At 32.4% G+C, this 17,213-nt stretch overlaps 1 protein-coding gene and 1 non-coding gene across 2 annotated transcripts; one reads left to right on the forward strand and one right to left on the reverse strand.

Moving 5' to 3' along the window:
* Positions 1-171: 171 nt before the first annotated feature.
* LOC123198442 lies at positions 172-278 on the forward strand. The gene has a single exon (XR_006498024.1). It is a non-coding gene; the product is annotated as a small nucleolar RNA R71 (small nucleolar RNA).
* Positions 279-8,898: 8,620 nt separating this feature from the next.
* LOC123197468 (xylan glycosyltransferase MUCI21-like) lies at positions 8,899-11,583 on the reverse strand. Its single transcript, XM_044611787.1, has 3 exons — positions 11,016-11,583; positions 10,842-10,913; positions 8,899-10,445 (listed from the first exon to the last, which is right to left on the reverse strand). The coding sequence occupies exons 1-3, from the start codon at positions 11,260-11,262 to the stop codon at positions 9,133-9,135; spliced, it is 1,632 nt and encodes a 543-aa protein (XP_044467722.1). The 5' UTR covers positions 11,263-11,583; the 3' UTR covers positions 8,899-9,132.
* Positions 11,584-17,213: the final 5,630 nt, after the last annotated feature.

Here is a 17,213-nt window from a genome sequence, read left to right on the forward strand (position 1 = left end):
TGATCCATCCTTATCCGAAATTGTTACAAATTGGCTGCTTTATTGGAAATCAAATTCTTCGTAGCCTCCAAAGTTTTATTCACTAATGTTCTTTCACTAATAACATCAATCATACTCCTATCCATTGGTAACAAACCCTCATAAAAATATTGGATTAGGAGTTGATAAGGAATTTGATGATGTGGGCAGTTCATGCATAACATCTTAAAGTGCTCTTAATATTCATATAAAGTCTTACCATTATTTTGTCGAATGCTATATATCTCTGTTTTGATGTTTGCAACTCTTGAAGCAAGAAAGTATTTCTCCAGAAACTACTTATTCAATTCATTCCACGTATTGATAGTGCCAATCCTTTGCAAATTCATTTAAGGAAAAAAGGAAAAGCCCGTAGCTTTATCTATTCTTCCATCACACCGGTTGGTTTCATAATAAAACATATAACATGGAACTCCTTAAGGTGTTTATGAGGATCTTCTCCTACAAAACCATGACATTCGCTTAAAAGATGAATCAGTCTAGATTTTAATTCAAAAGCAACATCTAAATTAGGGTACTCAATACACAAAGACTGTTGATTTAAATTAGAAGTAACCAAAAGTCTTGTTATTTGCAGCCATATCTTCTACTTTAGAATCACTAGTTGAGTTATTGGATACCAAGCAACATTTGCTCTTGATTCTAATTAGCCTTTCTCCTTAACTTACACACAGTTCGTTTAATCTTCAGATCAAAATTTAAGTCACCATGATGAGAGGATCTAGTCATAAACTAAATCTCACATAAATAATTAATAAAGAATGAAAACCAACTAAACAAAAAAAAATTAAAAATCTACGACTAGAAACATAAAAGTGGCTAAAACCCCTATCAAATGTCATTTTTTGGCCTCGTAAGGGTTGGGTTGGTGAATCCTTGATGCATTAACTAATCTTATGTATAATGTTGTTTCCTTCAAAACAAGTATTCGCAGTACTTCTAATTCCACCATAAATTTTGTAGTCCACTGGAACTATAACCTACATACTTAAAACTTCACTCATATAGGCAAACATGACAGTAATATTATCAATCACTAAATGAAGCAATAAAAATAATGAAAACACCAAATCTGATTATAACTAGTCCCCAACATCGGTTCTAAAATTTTGATACATATTGAGAGCAACCAAAAATTAAAATTTTCTACTTACAATTAGTAGTAACAACAAGTAAAGGTCGATCCACATGGACTAATTAATCAAATTATCTAATTAATATCACAAATAACTAATGAAAAAGGAAGAGGGGTTTACTTCTGTAAATTGATAGATAAGAAAAAAATTTCTAAAAAAATGAATTGAGTAATAAAAATTCAATCAACGACAATCTCGATTTGAGGAAAATTACCACGGTTGCAAACTGATCATTGACCTTTAATATATAAATTTTATTCTTTATTCAAATATTTAACCCTAGATTACCAAAAGTCAAATAGTTTGTACCTTCCTTAATTTTGTTAATTTGAGCGCAACACACAAATTAATTTTGATCAATAAACCAATTGGTATGAAGCAATCCTTATGAACTTATTGATAACATTACGAACCAGGAAGGAGTTAAAGATGAATAAAAACTGAATAAGCATTAGATTATTTAATTCACTCTATGTCTCTTTTAAACGAGCACCAAAAACTCGGATCATAATTATTTTTGTTTAATTGCTAGTCCAACTGAACATTGTAACAATTATGAATTCAGTTTAGCTATAAACCACAAATTTCAATCAATTAATAGGCTTCTTAATTAAGTAAATCATGCAATCATTAACATGTAAAATAAAGAAACATAGATATTTAAATAGAAAAGTAAATAAGATTACGAATAGAGTCTCAAAATTTTGATAATTAGAATGAAGTTCCCTTGAATCAAGCTAAAGAACTTAGCCAGACATTATGGAATGAAAAGCACAAAAGAAAATAAAAACTATGTTCTTTCCCTTCCCTTTAACCTAGCAGCCTAAAAGTTATATTTATAAGTCAAAAGAAACGTACAAGAGTTGCCCAATCAACTTCTAAAATTAGGGCATATAAAATTCCAACTAAGGCACACGTATTTCTAACCTTTTAGACCTATATTCGACTCCCTCTTGAAGTTGGACCAAGTTTTTATGTGGGTCATATAAAAATAATCCAATTTGGCTAAGGATTAGGGCTCTTAGATTCCAACAATAACTCCTAGTCCAGTTTTGAATAGGAAAATGATCTTTTTGGACTTTGACCTTCATACGAATTCTAGCTTAGAATGTGTAGATGAAATTGGGCTTTTGAATAACCTCAATTAGACATCAGAAGCCTCGAATACACCCTTTTAAAGATATAATGTTTAGATAGAAATCCTACTCTGATTAGGATACAAACCAACTTTTCATATTTGCCTTTGAAACAACATTTAGTAACCCAAACGAACTTAGATTTTAGCCTATAATACCATTTAGGAAAGCTCAAGATGTCCTCTACAAAAACTCTAAGGGTCTTTTCCTTATTTTGGAACTCTAAGGGTCTTTTCCTTATTCTGGAACTCTAAGGGCCTTTTCCTTATTCTGGAACTCTAAGTTGGTTAAATACCTACAAGAAGCACAAAAGATTGAAATCACTAAAATATTGGAATTTTCTAATTAAAAGCTCAATTCATTCTAACCTATCCATCCATGCCTTCACCATAAAAATAAACATAAACTAACACAATAGGGTATAAATTACTCTAAAAAGATCAAATGCAAGAGAAATGCATATATGAAAATACTCACTCATCAGTCTTCCCAATAAACCCATTCATCTTTCTGGCTTTAATCGACATTGGCCAGAAGTCTAGGTGAGAGGAAAGAGATCTTCAGAGGAAGAGGAAGAGTTGGGAGGGAGAGGTCATTGGCGATGGGGTTGGAGATGCATCAGAAGTTGAAAACTAAACCTTAAGGGGAAAATATTATTTTTTAAAATTTAGCCTAAGGTTGAAATGATTATTTTTTAAGGTTTATGGGGGAAAATGACATAGAATTTTGGGGGTAAGGTTTCATTAACTTTAACCGTTTATGGATGGGTAATTAGGATTTTTGAAGTTAAAGGATGAGAATTAGGAAAATATCATACTTTGGTTGGGAATAAGTCCTTCAGCCTTGCTCTGAAGGCATTAGGGTTATGTGGTTTTAGGAACATCATAAAAAAAAAAAGGTGATAATTCTTAAAAATAAGAATTGAAATCTAAGTTGAATCGATTTAACTTGACTTATACCAAAATCAACTTTATAGTGTATTGGCAGATTTTGGATCCTATCAAAAACCTACTTTTAAAAAATTTCTCCTTTATTTTTTTATGAAGTTTTTTCAAAACTATAGTGTATTTTACAATGTAATAGTTTTTTTTTTTCCTTTTACAGCTTTTAAAGCAACCATAATTGTATATTTGAAAATAGATTATAACATCTTGTAGAAGATAAAACAAAGAATACAAGTATGTAGTTAATGGGCATCTTCTATTGGAAAAATAACTAATACAGGCCATACTTAGTCTTGGAAATTCGTTTATTCATCTCAACAGATTTTAAACTTGATTGGATTATTTTTGTCATATAATTGATGAAACTTTCTTCACTTGGATCTATTTTACCATAAATCCATAGATACACACAAATGAGTGGCAACTAATTCCATCCAAAAGACTCCTTGTGGTTTCTGATTTCATTAATCTTACTCTCATTAGAATGAGGATGAGAAAATGATTTTATTATTAATTAAAAATAATTCAATTATATAATAATACATTATTTATATATCTAATTATATAATTAAAAGTGTTTGTATATATAGATTTAACACACTTTTTAGGGTGTATAATTAGCATTATTTCTTAACCACCTATTAAAAGCAATGTCTATGGAGTAGTAGACATTATTACTTTATTTCATCAATAAAAGTACATCACTAGTATATATAAAAACGAACAATGCACACACTAGTCAACATATGAAATTATGTATTAGTCAACATATAAACGGTTATGCACATTTTATTATTTCATCCAAATAATGAAATATGCATAACTGAAAATACAAACTCAAAATATATCATAAATATAAAACTCATAAAGATTTAAAAATGACTGAAATGCCCTTTAGCTTTATGCAAATGCTTAAGTTAGACTGTTTGCTCCCTCATATGTTTTACAACTCACCTCTATTTACAAAACCACGAAATGAAACACATGATTGAAAAACATTTAGTAAGTAGGTGACCACATGGGACTTTACACATAATATCTCATAGTCTAGTGTTTTATTATTATCTCACTATGTGATACTATCAGATGTTTTCCAACATCCTTTTATGTCTATCTGTCTCTCGTGCCCTAACTACATGGACAGTGTCATCTTAGAAGATTAACGTCTAAGCTAATCATCGACATATTTGATACCTTTATAGAAGTAATTGATATCTCATATGTCTATCATCAATGTGCCTTGCACACAATAATTGCCAAACTTTAAACTAACAAATTATGATACCTTAGTCACATGGGAAAATTGATCATAATTTATCCCTTACCATATATGCATAGTTATGAGATTGCTAACTAGATTACCATTTTGAGATGGCTCTTACCACGAGCACGTATATGATGCATCCTACTGACCACAAGAGGAAACTAACTGATGCCACTATCCCTTAACATACATACCCGAACTGAACTAAAATAAGTGGTAATACATCTTGACATCTCATGTATATCTTTTATACAGTCTTATTGCTTTCACATATAACACCACTTTTACACACAGTTAGTAGCTATCTTGATGTACATGACTTTCCTCAACTTTCTTTATTTTTGACCTAAATTTGCTCTGATCAGGTTCTGTGTCGTCTTTCACATAGTCAAATATATTTGATTAGCTAGTTATCTTAATTTAGTCTTTTATGGGCCTTTTTAACTCTATCCCGACTTCATCATATAGTATAGGGATAAAATAGCCTTTTTGCTCTATATGAACAGGCGTTAATAGCCCTGGCTTACCTTGCATCTCCTATGCCTATGCACAAGCATTTGTTTTTGTGAAGAATGGGCGTTCATCATCCTTTTGACTAACGTCGTCTTCTTATCTTTAACTAATATTGGTTCTTTTTTAAACCTCATCGTTCATCCTTAGACACCATGAATAGGTATTCGTACTATACCGAATGACCTTTCAAGGTTAAACCCTAAAACAAATGTGCATCTCATGAATGAGAGATGTTCTTCCTCCTAAAAGATGAAAAAATGTCCATACACACATAACCAACTATTCATCAACTTCTAGAATAACACAACCTATTTGTTTGTACCAATTTTGACCATATAACAACAATTTATTAAGACCAAATCATGTAATAGCAAATTCTTAAGCATTAGAAACATATTTTTAGCAATCAAATCTACCACAAAGTTCTCAAAGAATCAAATCATCATAAAGTGAATATCTTTATATACTTTACTCAATATATGGATTGTTCTAACCACTTAATCCATTTCACATAACATAATTTCATGCTCTATTCATCATATTCAATAGGTAAATATCAAAATCATGCAATAACAGGCCATGTTCAATAGCTAACAATTGGACTTTAACCAAAAAAAAGACATCATATTTACTTGTCTTTCAAAGAATGCTAAATCTTTGTGTGGTGTGGTGATTCCTGGTGATCCAACCCTCCTTTGCCACTTTTTGATTGTGCTCAAAGTCCTTCTAATTCATTGTTTGGCTTTAGTTTGCAAAAGTAAGTAAAATCAACCAAACGCACAAATGCCTCCTTTAATTTTACAAATATAACCATATGAACAATTGTTCATTCCTCATGAACGATCATCCCTTCCGTTACCCAACTAAGGCATGTCCTGAAATCATGGAAAAATTGATATTTATCTAATCTTGAATTCGACGAATAAATGAATAGGAATCCTCTTAATCATGCATGGTCATTCATCCTTACACATAAGCAATTTCACATGAAATAACCATTCTACTCTTCAATAATGCATAATCAAACTAAAATTAAATGTAAAGACTTAAATAGCCTTGTGCATACTTCTAGGTGTTACAAATATGATCTTTTTGTCATATAATATTTCTTTAAGGTTGTGGTATAAATTAAGTGTCTTTTTTAAGGAACCTTCAATACATATGGATTGACTTCTATCAATAACTAGACAATATTGGATTGAGCACCAACTTAGTCTTACTATGACTACAGATTCAAGTGGTTGTTGCCATCCATTAGTATACCTATCTGAATATCAACTTCTTTGCTCAGGAGTGATAAATCCTTTGTTGATCTATCATAGCCTTTATATATATCTTGATATGGCCAATCACCACCTTTCTGGAAACCTTCTATAAGGATTATGTCAAACTAGTGTCAAACCATACTATTCCTTGTACAAGATAGTTTAGTGACTTCAAGTCTAAAGATCACATGTACCTTTATTCACTAAGAGGATTTATTCTATAGATACTAAAATAACCATCCATATGGAATCTTTTTTATGAGTATGTTTGGTGGACACGTCTATAACATGTATCCATAAGTAACACCAAGTCGTCAATGAAAAACTTTAATAAGTGAGATCAATTATTATCTTTCGATAAGATCATTTAACATTATGATAGTTCTATCGCTATTACTTGTATCCTTAGTCATGGTAATATCATAGCTACAAATGTTTTCAAAATAATCCACTAATGTGAACATAAGGTGCTTACGATCAATTGCCATGCACTAAAGCTCTTGTCACAATTTAGCCATTTTAAAGATAATTATCTAATTGCATAAACAATATATGATAATGAAATGTCATATATCATTAATTATAAATATTGATTACAAATACATAAAAGTATATCGACGATTATTGACTCTAGGACACTATTCTAACACTATCAACTAAGTGAAGTCATGTTTCGTGCTCATCGTAATTGAAGAATAATTATTGTTTGATGTTGTAGCATGTTAATTGTGTCTATCTCTGAATTGTCTTTGCATTTTGTCATAACATTCTTTCATGTCCATCACTTACACTTTCAACTTATTGTTCAAGCAAAGAAGTTGTAGATCATTAACCATATCATGCTCTAATACCAAAATGTTACAGTAAAAAATGTTGGTCTAACCATGACCACAAGCTGGCGAGTTGTAGTGAAAGGATATGGAGGGCTTACAATTGCAAGAGCAATGTTAAACAAGGGGAAATATTCAATGCCTTTATTCAAAGAATTTCGTTCTATAAATAGGCTTACAAAGACAAAGATTAAAGAACAATTTTCCATTCAAGAGATAGCTATGCTATTCTCCTAGGAAGATGATTTACAAAAGGAATTCTCATGAAATATGTTAACAACAAGGCCAAAGGACAAATTCCCACCTAAATAATGTTGTTTTCCGAAATTTTCATCCTTTGACTTTGAAAATCTCATTTACTCACACATGAACTATTAAGTCTGTTAGTTTTAACGGCAAAATTATTACTTTATCTATAATATTAAAAATAAACTAAAATTTTATCTCTTTTCCTGCCCCTTAAACCCTAAAAAGTAACAATTTTTTCCCTAAACCAAGTTTTAAAAAATCACTTTCCCCCTTAGGGTCTAACTTCAATATCTAGCCACTTCCTCTAACGTTATCTCCAACGATTTCTCCCTCTTGATGGTTTCTCTTTCTCAGGTGGTTTGCTTTAGCATCTCTTCTCCCTCCAACAATCGTGCATCGCTCATCTAGGAAGAGAAATCATCTTCCTAAATGAAGACGAGATTGTCATTAATCTTGTCTTCATCTAGGAAGACGATTGTCTTCTCAGATGAAGACATTTGCTTCTAGGAAGACTACTATCTTCCTAGATGAAGACGAGATTCCTTGTCTTCATTAGGAAAGACAAAAAAGCTTCATCTTTCTCGACAAAGTTCTTCATCTTTCTAACAAAGTTCTTCTTCTTTCTGGCTTGAATAGTCAACCAAAGAAAGGAGAGATGACATGAGACACACCGCAAGAGGAAAAGGACGTGTCAAGGAGAGGCTATCAGAGATGTCATCGAAAATTGAAAATTAAACCTTAGATGAGAAAATATTGTTTTTTAAAACTTAATCTAAGAAAAAATTGTTAGTTTTTAATGTTTAATAAAAGAAAAGGAGATAAAATTTTAAGGGGTTAGAGTTTCATTAATTTTAACTATCTATGGGTGAATAAATAAAAATTTCATAATTAAAATATAAAAACTTAAAAAATCTACAAACTTTGGGTGGGAATTAGTCCTTTGGCCTAACGGCAAAATAACAAACAAGACTAGATTGAGTCTCTTGCAAGCTGACGTGAAGATTACATAAACTAAATCTCTAGCAAGCTGACATGGACTTTAACTAGGCATCTGGCAACAACGTAACAAACAATGTCACATGGAAAATGACCATCTCTTCCATCCAATGATAACCATTGTGGGACCACAGAGATTTATCCGCTATGGCTACTAAAACTAGCAGAGGTCAGAGAATTGTATTTTAAAATCTTCTCCAGAGTGGAAGAAGGATTTACCTATAGAAGGCAAAACAATTCAAACAATGAAATGATTTCAACATATAATTCCACAATTCAGAAGAATGAATGACAAGTTTTACTTCTATAAACGCTAACATTGTAAACATAGAACTTCAGCAACCTATTCTTGAATTAAATTGAGAAAATGCTGAATCAATGAAGAGAAAACAAGGAAAACTAGAGGACTATCAACCCCATTTCTGAATTTTCATTAACATACTTATCAATGATACCTCATTATGTCACAGACAAAGATATTAATCTCTAGTTTAACAAATACACATACAAAATTGCATGAAGCATCTATTGTGGACACTTGAAAAAGGTTTCTTTATTCATTACATGTGAAATTTTTACAAGTTACAGACTGTGGCTGCTCCGAACATTCCTAGTATTTACCAAAATGAAAACCTTTCTTTTTCCTGCTCAATGTACAAAACACAGAATGAATTCACTAATTTTTCACAAAAAATATATATATATATATATATTGTTATCAATTAAATTAACAAAGAAATGCTAGCAAGAACATTCGGGTTTACTGGGACTGACGATGAACGTCTCGGTTGATTCTTTTGATGGAATAATCATAAGCACGAACCAACCGCTTCCGGAATCTGTTGAGGTTTAGTCTCACATTTTGGCCGTCAAGATAGATTGCCTTGGTGTATTGCCAGCCCTTACTGTTTACACTCATTGGCTCTCGAAGAACAGGATCATTTTTATCATATTTGTCATACAATGAGCTTTCTATGGGAAGAATGGGGTAGCCGATATACTTCAAACCAAGTTTCCTTGCTGGTTCACCATAATATGCCTCGGCTGCCCAATCAGTTCCAAGGGGAATGACCTGAATAAACACAGAGCCAGGCCTCATGAATAGAAAATGTGTCATGGCTGCACCATGGACTCCAACCATCACATCACTTGAGTTAAGTGCCCGATAAATTTTTGCCAATTCTGTAGTCCGACCAGGCCTCACAACTTCAACACGAAAGCCAATTTCCTCAGCCGTTTTGACCATCAAATTCTCATTAGTTATTGCTCGAGACCCATTTCTAGATAAAACAACCAAGTTTGGTTTCTTCAATAGATTTTTTCTCACATTTCTTATAATCTCTGATGAGGCTTTTAATGACGGAGACAAAGCAAGTTTCTCCCTTAGTTTTTCTTCAGCTTTTCGTTTCTCATCCTGAATCAATCCTTTGATTCTCGGCCAGTAAGCTCTGCCTAAAATATTTCTAAAATCAACTATGGTCTTGTTTCCTTGCATCAACGAAGGATCCACAGTAAGCTCATCATGTATTCTGAGACCAACAATTGCCTCAGGGAAGCAATGAGTCCTCTTGTCTCCAGTAAAATCTATTGCAGGATAATCCGAAAGATGTGAAAGAATATCACCATACTTCAAAATCCACCACTCATGGTATTCAAGGATGACAAACACGACCTTCTTCTTCAAATGTTGAGAAGTGATATACAATGGCAAAATCCCATCATTGAATTCATGATACACATTCCCGGTATATCCTCCAGTAGAGAAAAACACAGCTGGGACATCATGTTGAACATCACAATGATGGTTAATTGCAGCACTTTCTCTCTTGGAAATAAGGTCTAATTCATCAATGGTGTCCATTACATTTGTTTCCCATTTCCGGGTATAAGGCTTAATCTTTTCGTGTTGGATTTCCTCTTCCACTTCAACTATGCTTGAAACATAATTGATTAAGCCATTGGAGTTTCCTGACTTGTAGAGAAAGACTGAAGAGGAAGCAGAGCCTGTTCTCACATCCCCTTTCATGATACATACATCAGAACGAAAACCACTTCTGTCACAGCAAATATTTCCTGCAATCAATCCCAAAAAATAACAATCAGACAATGGATATATTAAAAAAAAAAAAAAGATTATCTATAATCAAACGTTAAGGCCTTCACAATTAATTTTATTGTGGGATTAAATGCCCAATATATATTTAAATATAACACCAAAAAGGACTTTTTAGTTTAAGATATTGTGTTGCTTTTGGCCTCCCACAATATAGTAAGATGAAAATCCAACATTTTCGACATATTCTCATTCAGAACTTTGTTCTCAGCAGCCAGATGGAACCTCAAAATTTTACATGGCCTTATAGCAATCCTTTTTTCCCGTAAATAAATGGTGGTCCATTAAACCATTAAAAAGTACGAAGGAAAAAATAGAGATGAAGAAACAAGATAGATAGAGAACAAAGAACTAACCATCGGAGGTAGAAGCACAAAAAGGAGCATTTACATTAGGAACAAGGTTTTCGTTATCCCCAACAAATGAATCTGCAGAAACAAGTTTCTATGAAAATAAATAATTTTTATTATAAAACAAAATACAGAGCAAAAATAAAAGAAAACTCAAGTGGAAGAAAGGGAACAACTTACAGAGGAGAGAGGAAGAGCTAAAGAGATGAGGAGCCAAAATAAAGCAGCAAGAAAGAAGAGAAATAAAGAGAAGAGACAAAAGCTTAGGCCTGGTTCTCTTGTTGAAGTAACCACTGCTTTGTGTAAAAACGAAATCAAGCTCACGAGACTCTTCATCGTCATCGTCATCTTCAACAGGCACATAGTGCTTAACTACTTGTACATCTTCAGCTTTCTTTAACTTAGGATACCGCTGGTACTTTCCCATATTACTTTTTCCAAAAAAATTTAAAATAAAAATCCCACCTTTCTTCTGAGCTTTTTTACCAATAAAAAAACAATAATAAAGAGCAGCTTTTGTTGGGACAGCTTAGAAACGCAGAAGACGAGAGAAAGAGAGAGGGGTTCGGCTAAGTTATCGAGGAAGAGAGAGCACGAAGTTTGGCATAAAAACTAAGAGTCTACATATGTATGTAAATGTGGGAAATGTTAAAGGTGGCTGAAGGAGTCGGGCTGTGAAAGAAAGAGGCAATGTGGTGGAGTTGTGTGCTGTGATAATATGGAAAGAGTCAAATAGGGTTGCGTATTTGTTTAAATTAAAGAGCTGTTGTTGTTAAGGATGTTGTCAGCTGGCTGTTTCTTTCCTTTGCCTTGTGTTTCTGGTTACCTTCGCGTTGTATATGTGCTAGTAGGCTGTCATATTCCACGCGCTGTCAAATAGCGTGTTTTGAATTAGGCATAACTGGCATGCGGATGCGGTCTTTCACGCCGTCATTCAATATTTATTTAAGATGAATTAAATGACTATGAAAATTATAGTAAGAATTCAACAGATGTAATTATTTAAAATGTTAATCACATTATATGTATATAATATAAATAAAATAATTATTTAATAATATTTTTTAACAAGAATCTTAGAAAATACTTTCCATTATGTAATTATTTCCCAAGATCAAAATCATTATAAATAATTTTAATGAATAAAATTGCGGCCGAAGGACTATATCCTACCCATAGTATAATAAATTGATAAATTCTCACTTATAAATTTTAAAAAATTTAATATTTATTTATATATTAAAATTTATTATTAAAATCAAAAGTAATATTTTTATTTGAAAAAAATTTTAAAAATTAAAAATTTATTATGTCTCTCTCTAAATTTAAAAATTAATAATTTTTTTCTATCTAAACTTTGGAAAGTAATCGAATCCTTTTGATGGTTTGAATCCACACAGTCCTTGTAGACATGTGCAGCTTTTAATGTTAATAAGAGACCAGAGCAAGTCCAAGAAAAAATGCAATTGGTCATAAATTATAAGCCATTGATTTTTTTTCCTCCAAGATGATAAGTTTCCCCTATCTAATAAATAGTTGTTTTTTGCCAATCTTGCTAATGCTAAGATATTGTCTAAATTTGATCTAAAGGTAAGTTTTTGGCAACTCAGAGTACATCCAAAAGACTGATACAAAATAGCCTTTAGCATCCCTAGACATCACTACCAATGGATAGTAATGTCATTCGGTCTCAAAACGGCTCCGTCTTTATTTCAAAAAGCCATTACAAGAGTTTTTCAACCACTCTTCAACAATGCTTTGGTGTATATTGATGATATCCTTATCTTTTTAGAAACTGAAGCAAAGCATGTGAAGCTTCTTCAATAGTTTCATCAAATTGTCAAAGACCATGGTATCATGCTTTCTGGAAAAAAAAAAAATGATACTTGGAACAAGTGAAATTGATTTTCTAGGGATGAAAATCTCTAAAGGCACCTATGTTCCTCTACCACACATGGCAATCTACCTCCATGAGTTTCCAGAACTTATCTTACAAGAAAATCCAACAGTTTTTGGGAATCATTAATTATGTTTCTGAATTTGTCCCAAATCTCAATGAGATTATAAAGCCCTTTTACCAGATACTAAAGAAAAAACCTTCGATTTGTTTCGACATCCAAACCCGAGCCGTTCAACAGCTTAAGGCAATAATTCCAAATCTGGCCCTATTACAAATCCCTTCTAAAGGAAGGTGAATTCTGTAGAGTAACACCAATAATGAATTCTACTCTGTTGTCCTTCTTAAAGAAATTCTAGGCAACAAAAAAATATGTGGTTATAAGAGTGGCTAATTTAAACCATTTGAGCAAAATTACCATTCTACTTTCAAGGAAATTCTTGTAGTAGAACGTGGCATTTGAAAATTTGAATTTCATCTGTGGCCATCTTCTATCATCTAATGCTTCAATACCGAGAAAAAGCTATTGAAAAAACAGGACCTTGCACTTTAGGAGAATTAGGAATTCATCCTAATTTCTCATATCTGACCCTATTCTCCATCACTAATATCCACAAGGAATTTACATGGAATATCTTATGGTTTTTATGGTATGTACTGATGAAATTTACCATTGCCATAGAATTTCCAATCCCAAACATGATTAAATGGCTCAAACAGATAAAAGCAAGACCATACTCCCTATAGTCACTTTTGCTTTAGATATTTATGAAATGGTCCTATCCACTTCCCTAGTGGATTTGTACACTTTACCAGTGCTAGATAGAGCATCAATACCTTTAAAAGTCTCATAGAGAACAATACTCAATTATGTTCTTTACTAAGAAAGCATAAGTTCTTCTATCTCATGAAAAAATCTTGTTTGAAACCAATATGTAAAGGTATGCCTATCTCCCTTATAGTATCCAAAAGGCCAGAGCAACTTATTCCCAAGAATATCAAAATTTTGAAAGAAAAATCTTAGAAGCCAATTGTAACATCCCTTCCTAGAATTACTATCCACCTAAGGAGAAATGTTACGAATTAATATACGGAGTGTCTATTTTTTTTCTTTTAAAATATTTTAAAATAAACGCATCACTAAAAGTGTTTAGAAAGCATTCGAAGAAAACTGAAAATTTGGAAGCGAACAAAAGATGTATATATTCATGTGAAAACTTATTTAAAAGCATCTGAAAACGTGGAGTAATCACATACAACTGTACCATCATCTTAAAAAGTCAAAAATCAATACGAACATGCCACTATATGCATGTAATATAAACCAGAGATAACCTGCTCCAGTCGGATCTACTCACACTGACCTGACCCTTGCCTCACAGCTACCTTGATCACTTGTACTTGCAATCAGGAAAGAAAAGGAAGTGAGTGATAAGAACACTCAGTAAGGGGAAAGAATCAAGTAAACTATCTCTTTTCTTGTTCTAACTCACTCTCAAGACTCAACCTCACATCCTAACCTCTATAAGAGATTGAGGGGGTAATCTAGTTTATTCTTTACTATTTGGGTCATACTTTGTCCCATCTAGTGTCTATTTGATACTTTCTGAAAACTAACTATAGGGATTTGACACTTTTCTAAGCTTGAGCTCTATTTTTTTCTTTCACTACACCATTTATGAATCTAAATTGAGCTCTACTGCTAACATGCACTACTGCGAGCGAACCCTACTGGGGGTCTATGTCCTACTACGGACGTGCCCTACTGTGGGCGGTGTAGTGTAAAGTGCCCCCTTATAGTTCATAGCATGCATGCGTGTCTTATATCTTACTAATCTTGCTTCCATCTAAATTTCACCAAATCATATTCTTGGGATGACCCTTGAATCTTGATGTCCAAATTTCTTTTCTTGTTTTTCTTTCTTTTTTTTTTCTCTCCTTTCTTTCCTTTCCTTTCCTTTCTTTTCTTTCTTTTCCTTTCCAAAACTGTGAAATATTGTTCACAGCCTTGTTCATTTGACAGGGCAGCCTTCTGTTTCATACAATTTCATAGTCCAGACGGTTTCTAATTCATACAAGCTATATATCATTGAAAAGAGGATTCAAAGAGCTTTCCAACAAGCTATAATAGCACTCATAATTCATTAGATAAGATAGTCAAAACATGAGATGAAATCAATGACAAAAAACGGACTCCTCTGTTTATTTGGTAAAATAGTCCTTGTGGTTCATACAATATTTAACAGTCCAAATGATCTCTAATTCATACAAGCTATATATCATTGGAAAGAGGATTCAGAGAGCTTTCCAACAAGATATAATAGAACTCATAATTCATCAGGTAAGGCAGCCAAAACGAGGGACAAAATCAGTGGCAAAACTATAAATTTTATGCAACTTTCTGCCATGAACAAAATCCCACGCATAGACATCTCAAATGGCAAAACAACATTTCTCAACTTCAAAATCATCATTTATAACATAGATCCAATGAACCAAAAGCCTAAAATATGCAACATATCAAGGATAATACCCCTTACCTTGTTTCAACCCAAATCTTTGCAAGTTGGCTTCCTTTTCTTTGTTTTGTTTCCTTTAACACCAAAATCACCTTTAAATCAACACCAAAACATACTAACATATTCATATAACATGCATCCAATATATATATATACATAGGTAAAGAGAAAAGGAAGAGATATTTTGGTTACCAAAGCTCCCAAAGTGCTTCCTCTTATTTTCCTTCCTTATTTATCTTACAAAAGCCTTCCAAATCACCAACTTTTTTTCAAATTTCTAGCAAAAGCAAGAGGAAAACTACCTCCTTATGGAAGAGACAGGAGAATGATGGAAAAAAGGGTATGAGTTGCCTTTTTTGACTTTCTCTCCATATATATGTGATCTTTAGCTCTTTATCTCTTTATCTTTTTTCTTTTTCTTTTTGTATTTATATACATATATATATTTATATAAACACACCCATGCATAACATATATATATATATATATATATATATATATATATATTTAAAAAAATGAGAAGTATCTCAAAATAGGGTTAAAAGACATAAATGCCCTTGAAATGTACCTGAGGGTATTACACCAATGTTATTATTCTTCCTCAAATTTGACTTTCCCTAGAAGATGACACCTTATGGGAAACTTGTCCACCTGACTATAGTCAAAGCATCAGTGTTGCCAAAAACAACTTTTTTGAAAAATTCAATTCGCAAAACATACCTAAAGGAAAAGTATTTCAAACCAATGAAGATAAGGATGTCATGCCTCAAAACAAGATAAGTTTTTCCATAAAGATATCTCAAGCATCAACTAGCTAGCAGGAAAATCCTCCTATTGAAGATTCTAATTTCCCTACCTTTTGTATACATGAGTCACCACAAACTCCACATCTATACAATTTCTTTTAGGATTCCCAATACCCAAATGAACTAGACCTACTTGAATGGAAGCCCATCTCCTTTATCCACACCATAGAACAAATGTCCATTACACCTAAGGGAATCTTGTGCAAGTCTATAACATAACTCAAAGGAAACTATATTATTATACAAAAAGTCATGTTGTAATATGTGTAGTGTGAAGTGTGATGTACGAGCCTTCAAGCTTCACTCTTTTAAAAAACAGAGCCATGTGCTCTAGCTGTAACTATACTATGTTGTGTTATAATGTTACTTTTGGTATCTATAAATTAGTATTCCCCTTCTTTTAGAAAGCACCATATCATCAGAAAAACCTAAAAATCTCTTATCTTAAAATGTTTTCATTCCTAGAGTAAATTTATAGTTTTTGGCAATATAACTCATTCCTAGTAACTAACCATTTATGCCCAACTTTATAAATAAAAGTATGCTTTGTACTTGCTTAAACAAGATCCTACATATCAAAAACCATTCAGGGTTAACCTAGCTAGCCATAAAAGGTTAGGCTGAGCCATAGTTGAAGGATTTAAACCTATCCATAACAAGACCTCCTCACCTCATTGAAAGAAAAGAAAAAAAAGGCATTTTTGGTCATACCTTGGTTTGTTTAGTCTATCCTTACTCTCAAACATACCTTGTTAACTAGTCTATCCCTGAAATATTTGAAGATCGACCCGAATTGGTATTAGAGCCATATTACTGTTTATCTCTTTCTAAAATACCAAACAGAGATATGTTAAATCTTTTTAGAAGTTAGAATAATGGGTTATACAACTAAAACTATTTTCTTGTTATATCTTGTCAAACTTCTCAACCATAATCTAAAACTTCCATAATCCTTACTTATTCACTTAAACGTCATTTTTCTTACAAAATAAATAGTTTTTATGAAGTTAAATACTTAGATGATAACTCTTGGCTACCTCAAACCAAGCTTACTTTCCTTAACCCCTCTAATAATTACCTTAGAACCTTGACCTCTTTTAGGAAAATTATTAACACTATTATCCAACCATATTCTTTGAAAATCAAAGAGTACATC

Source organism: Mangifera indica, chromosome 15, assembly GCF_011075055.1.
Source record: "Mangifera indica cultivar Alphonso chromosome 15, CATAS_Mindica_2.1, whole genome shotgun sequence".
Classification (NCBI taxonomy): domain Eukaryota; kingdom Viridiplantae; phylum Streptophyta; class Magnoliopsida; order Sapindales; family Anacardiaceae; genus Mangifera; species Mangifera indica.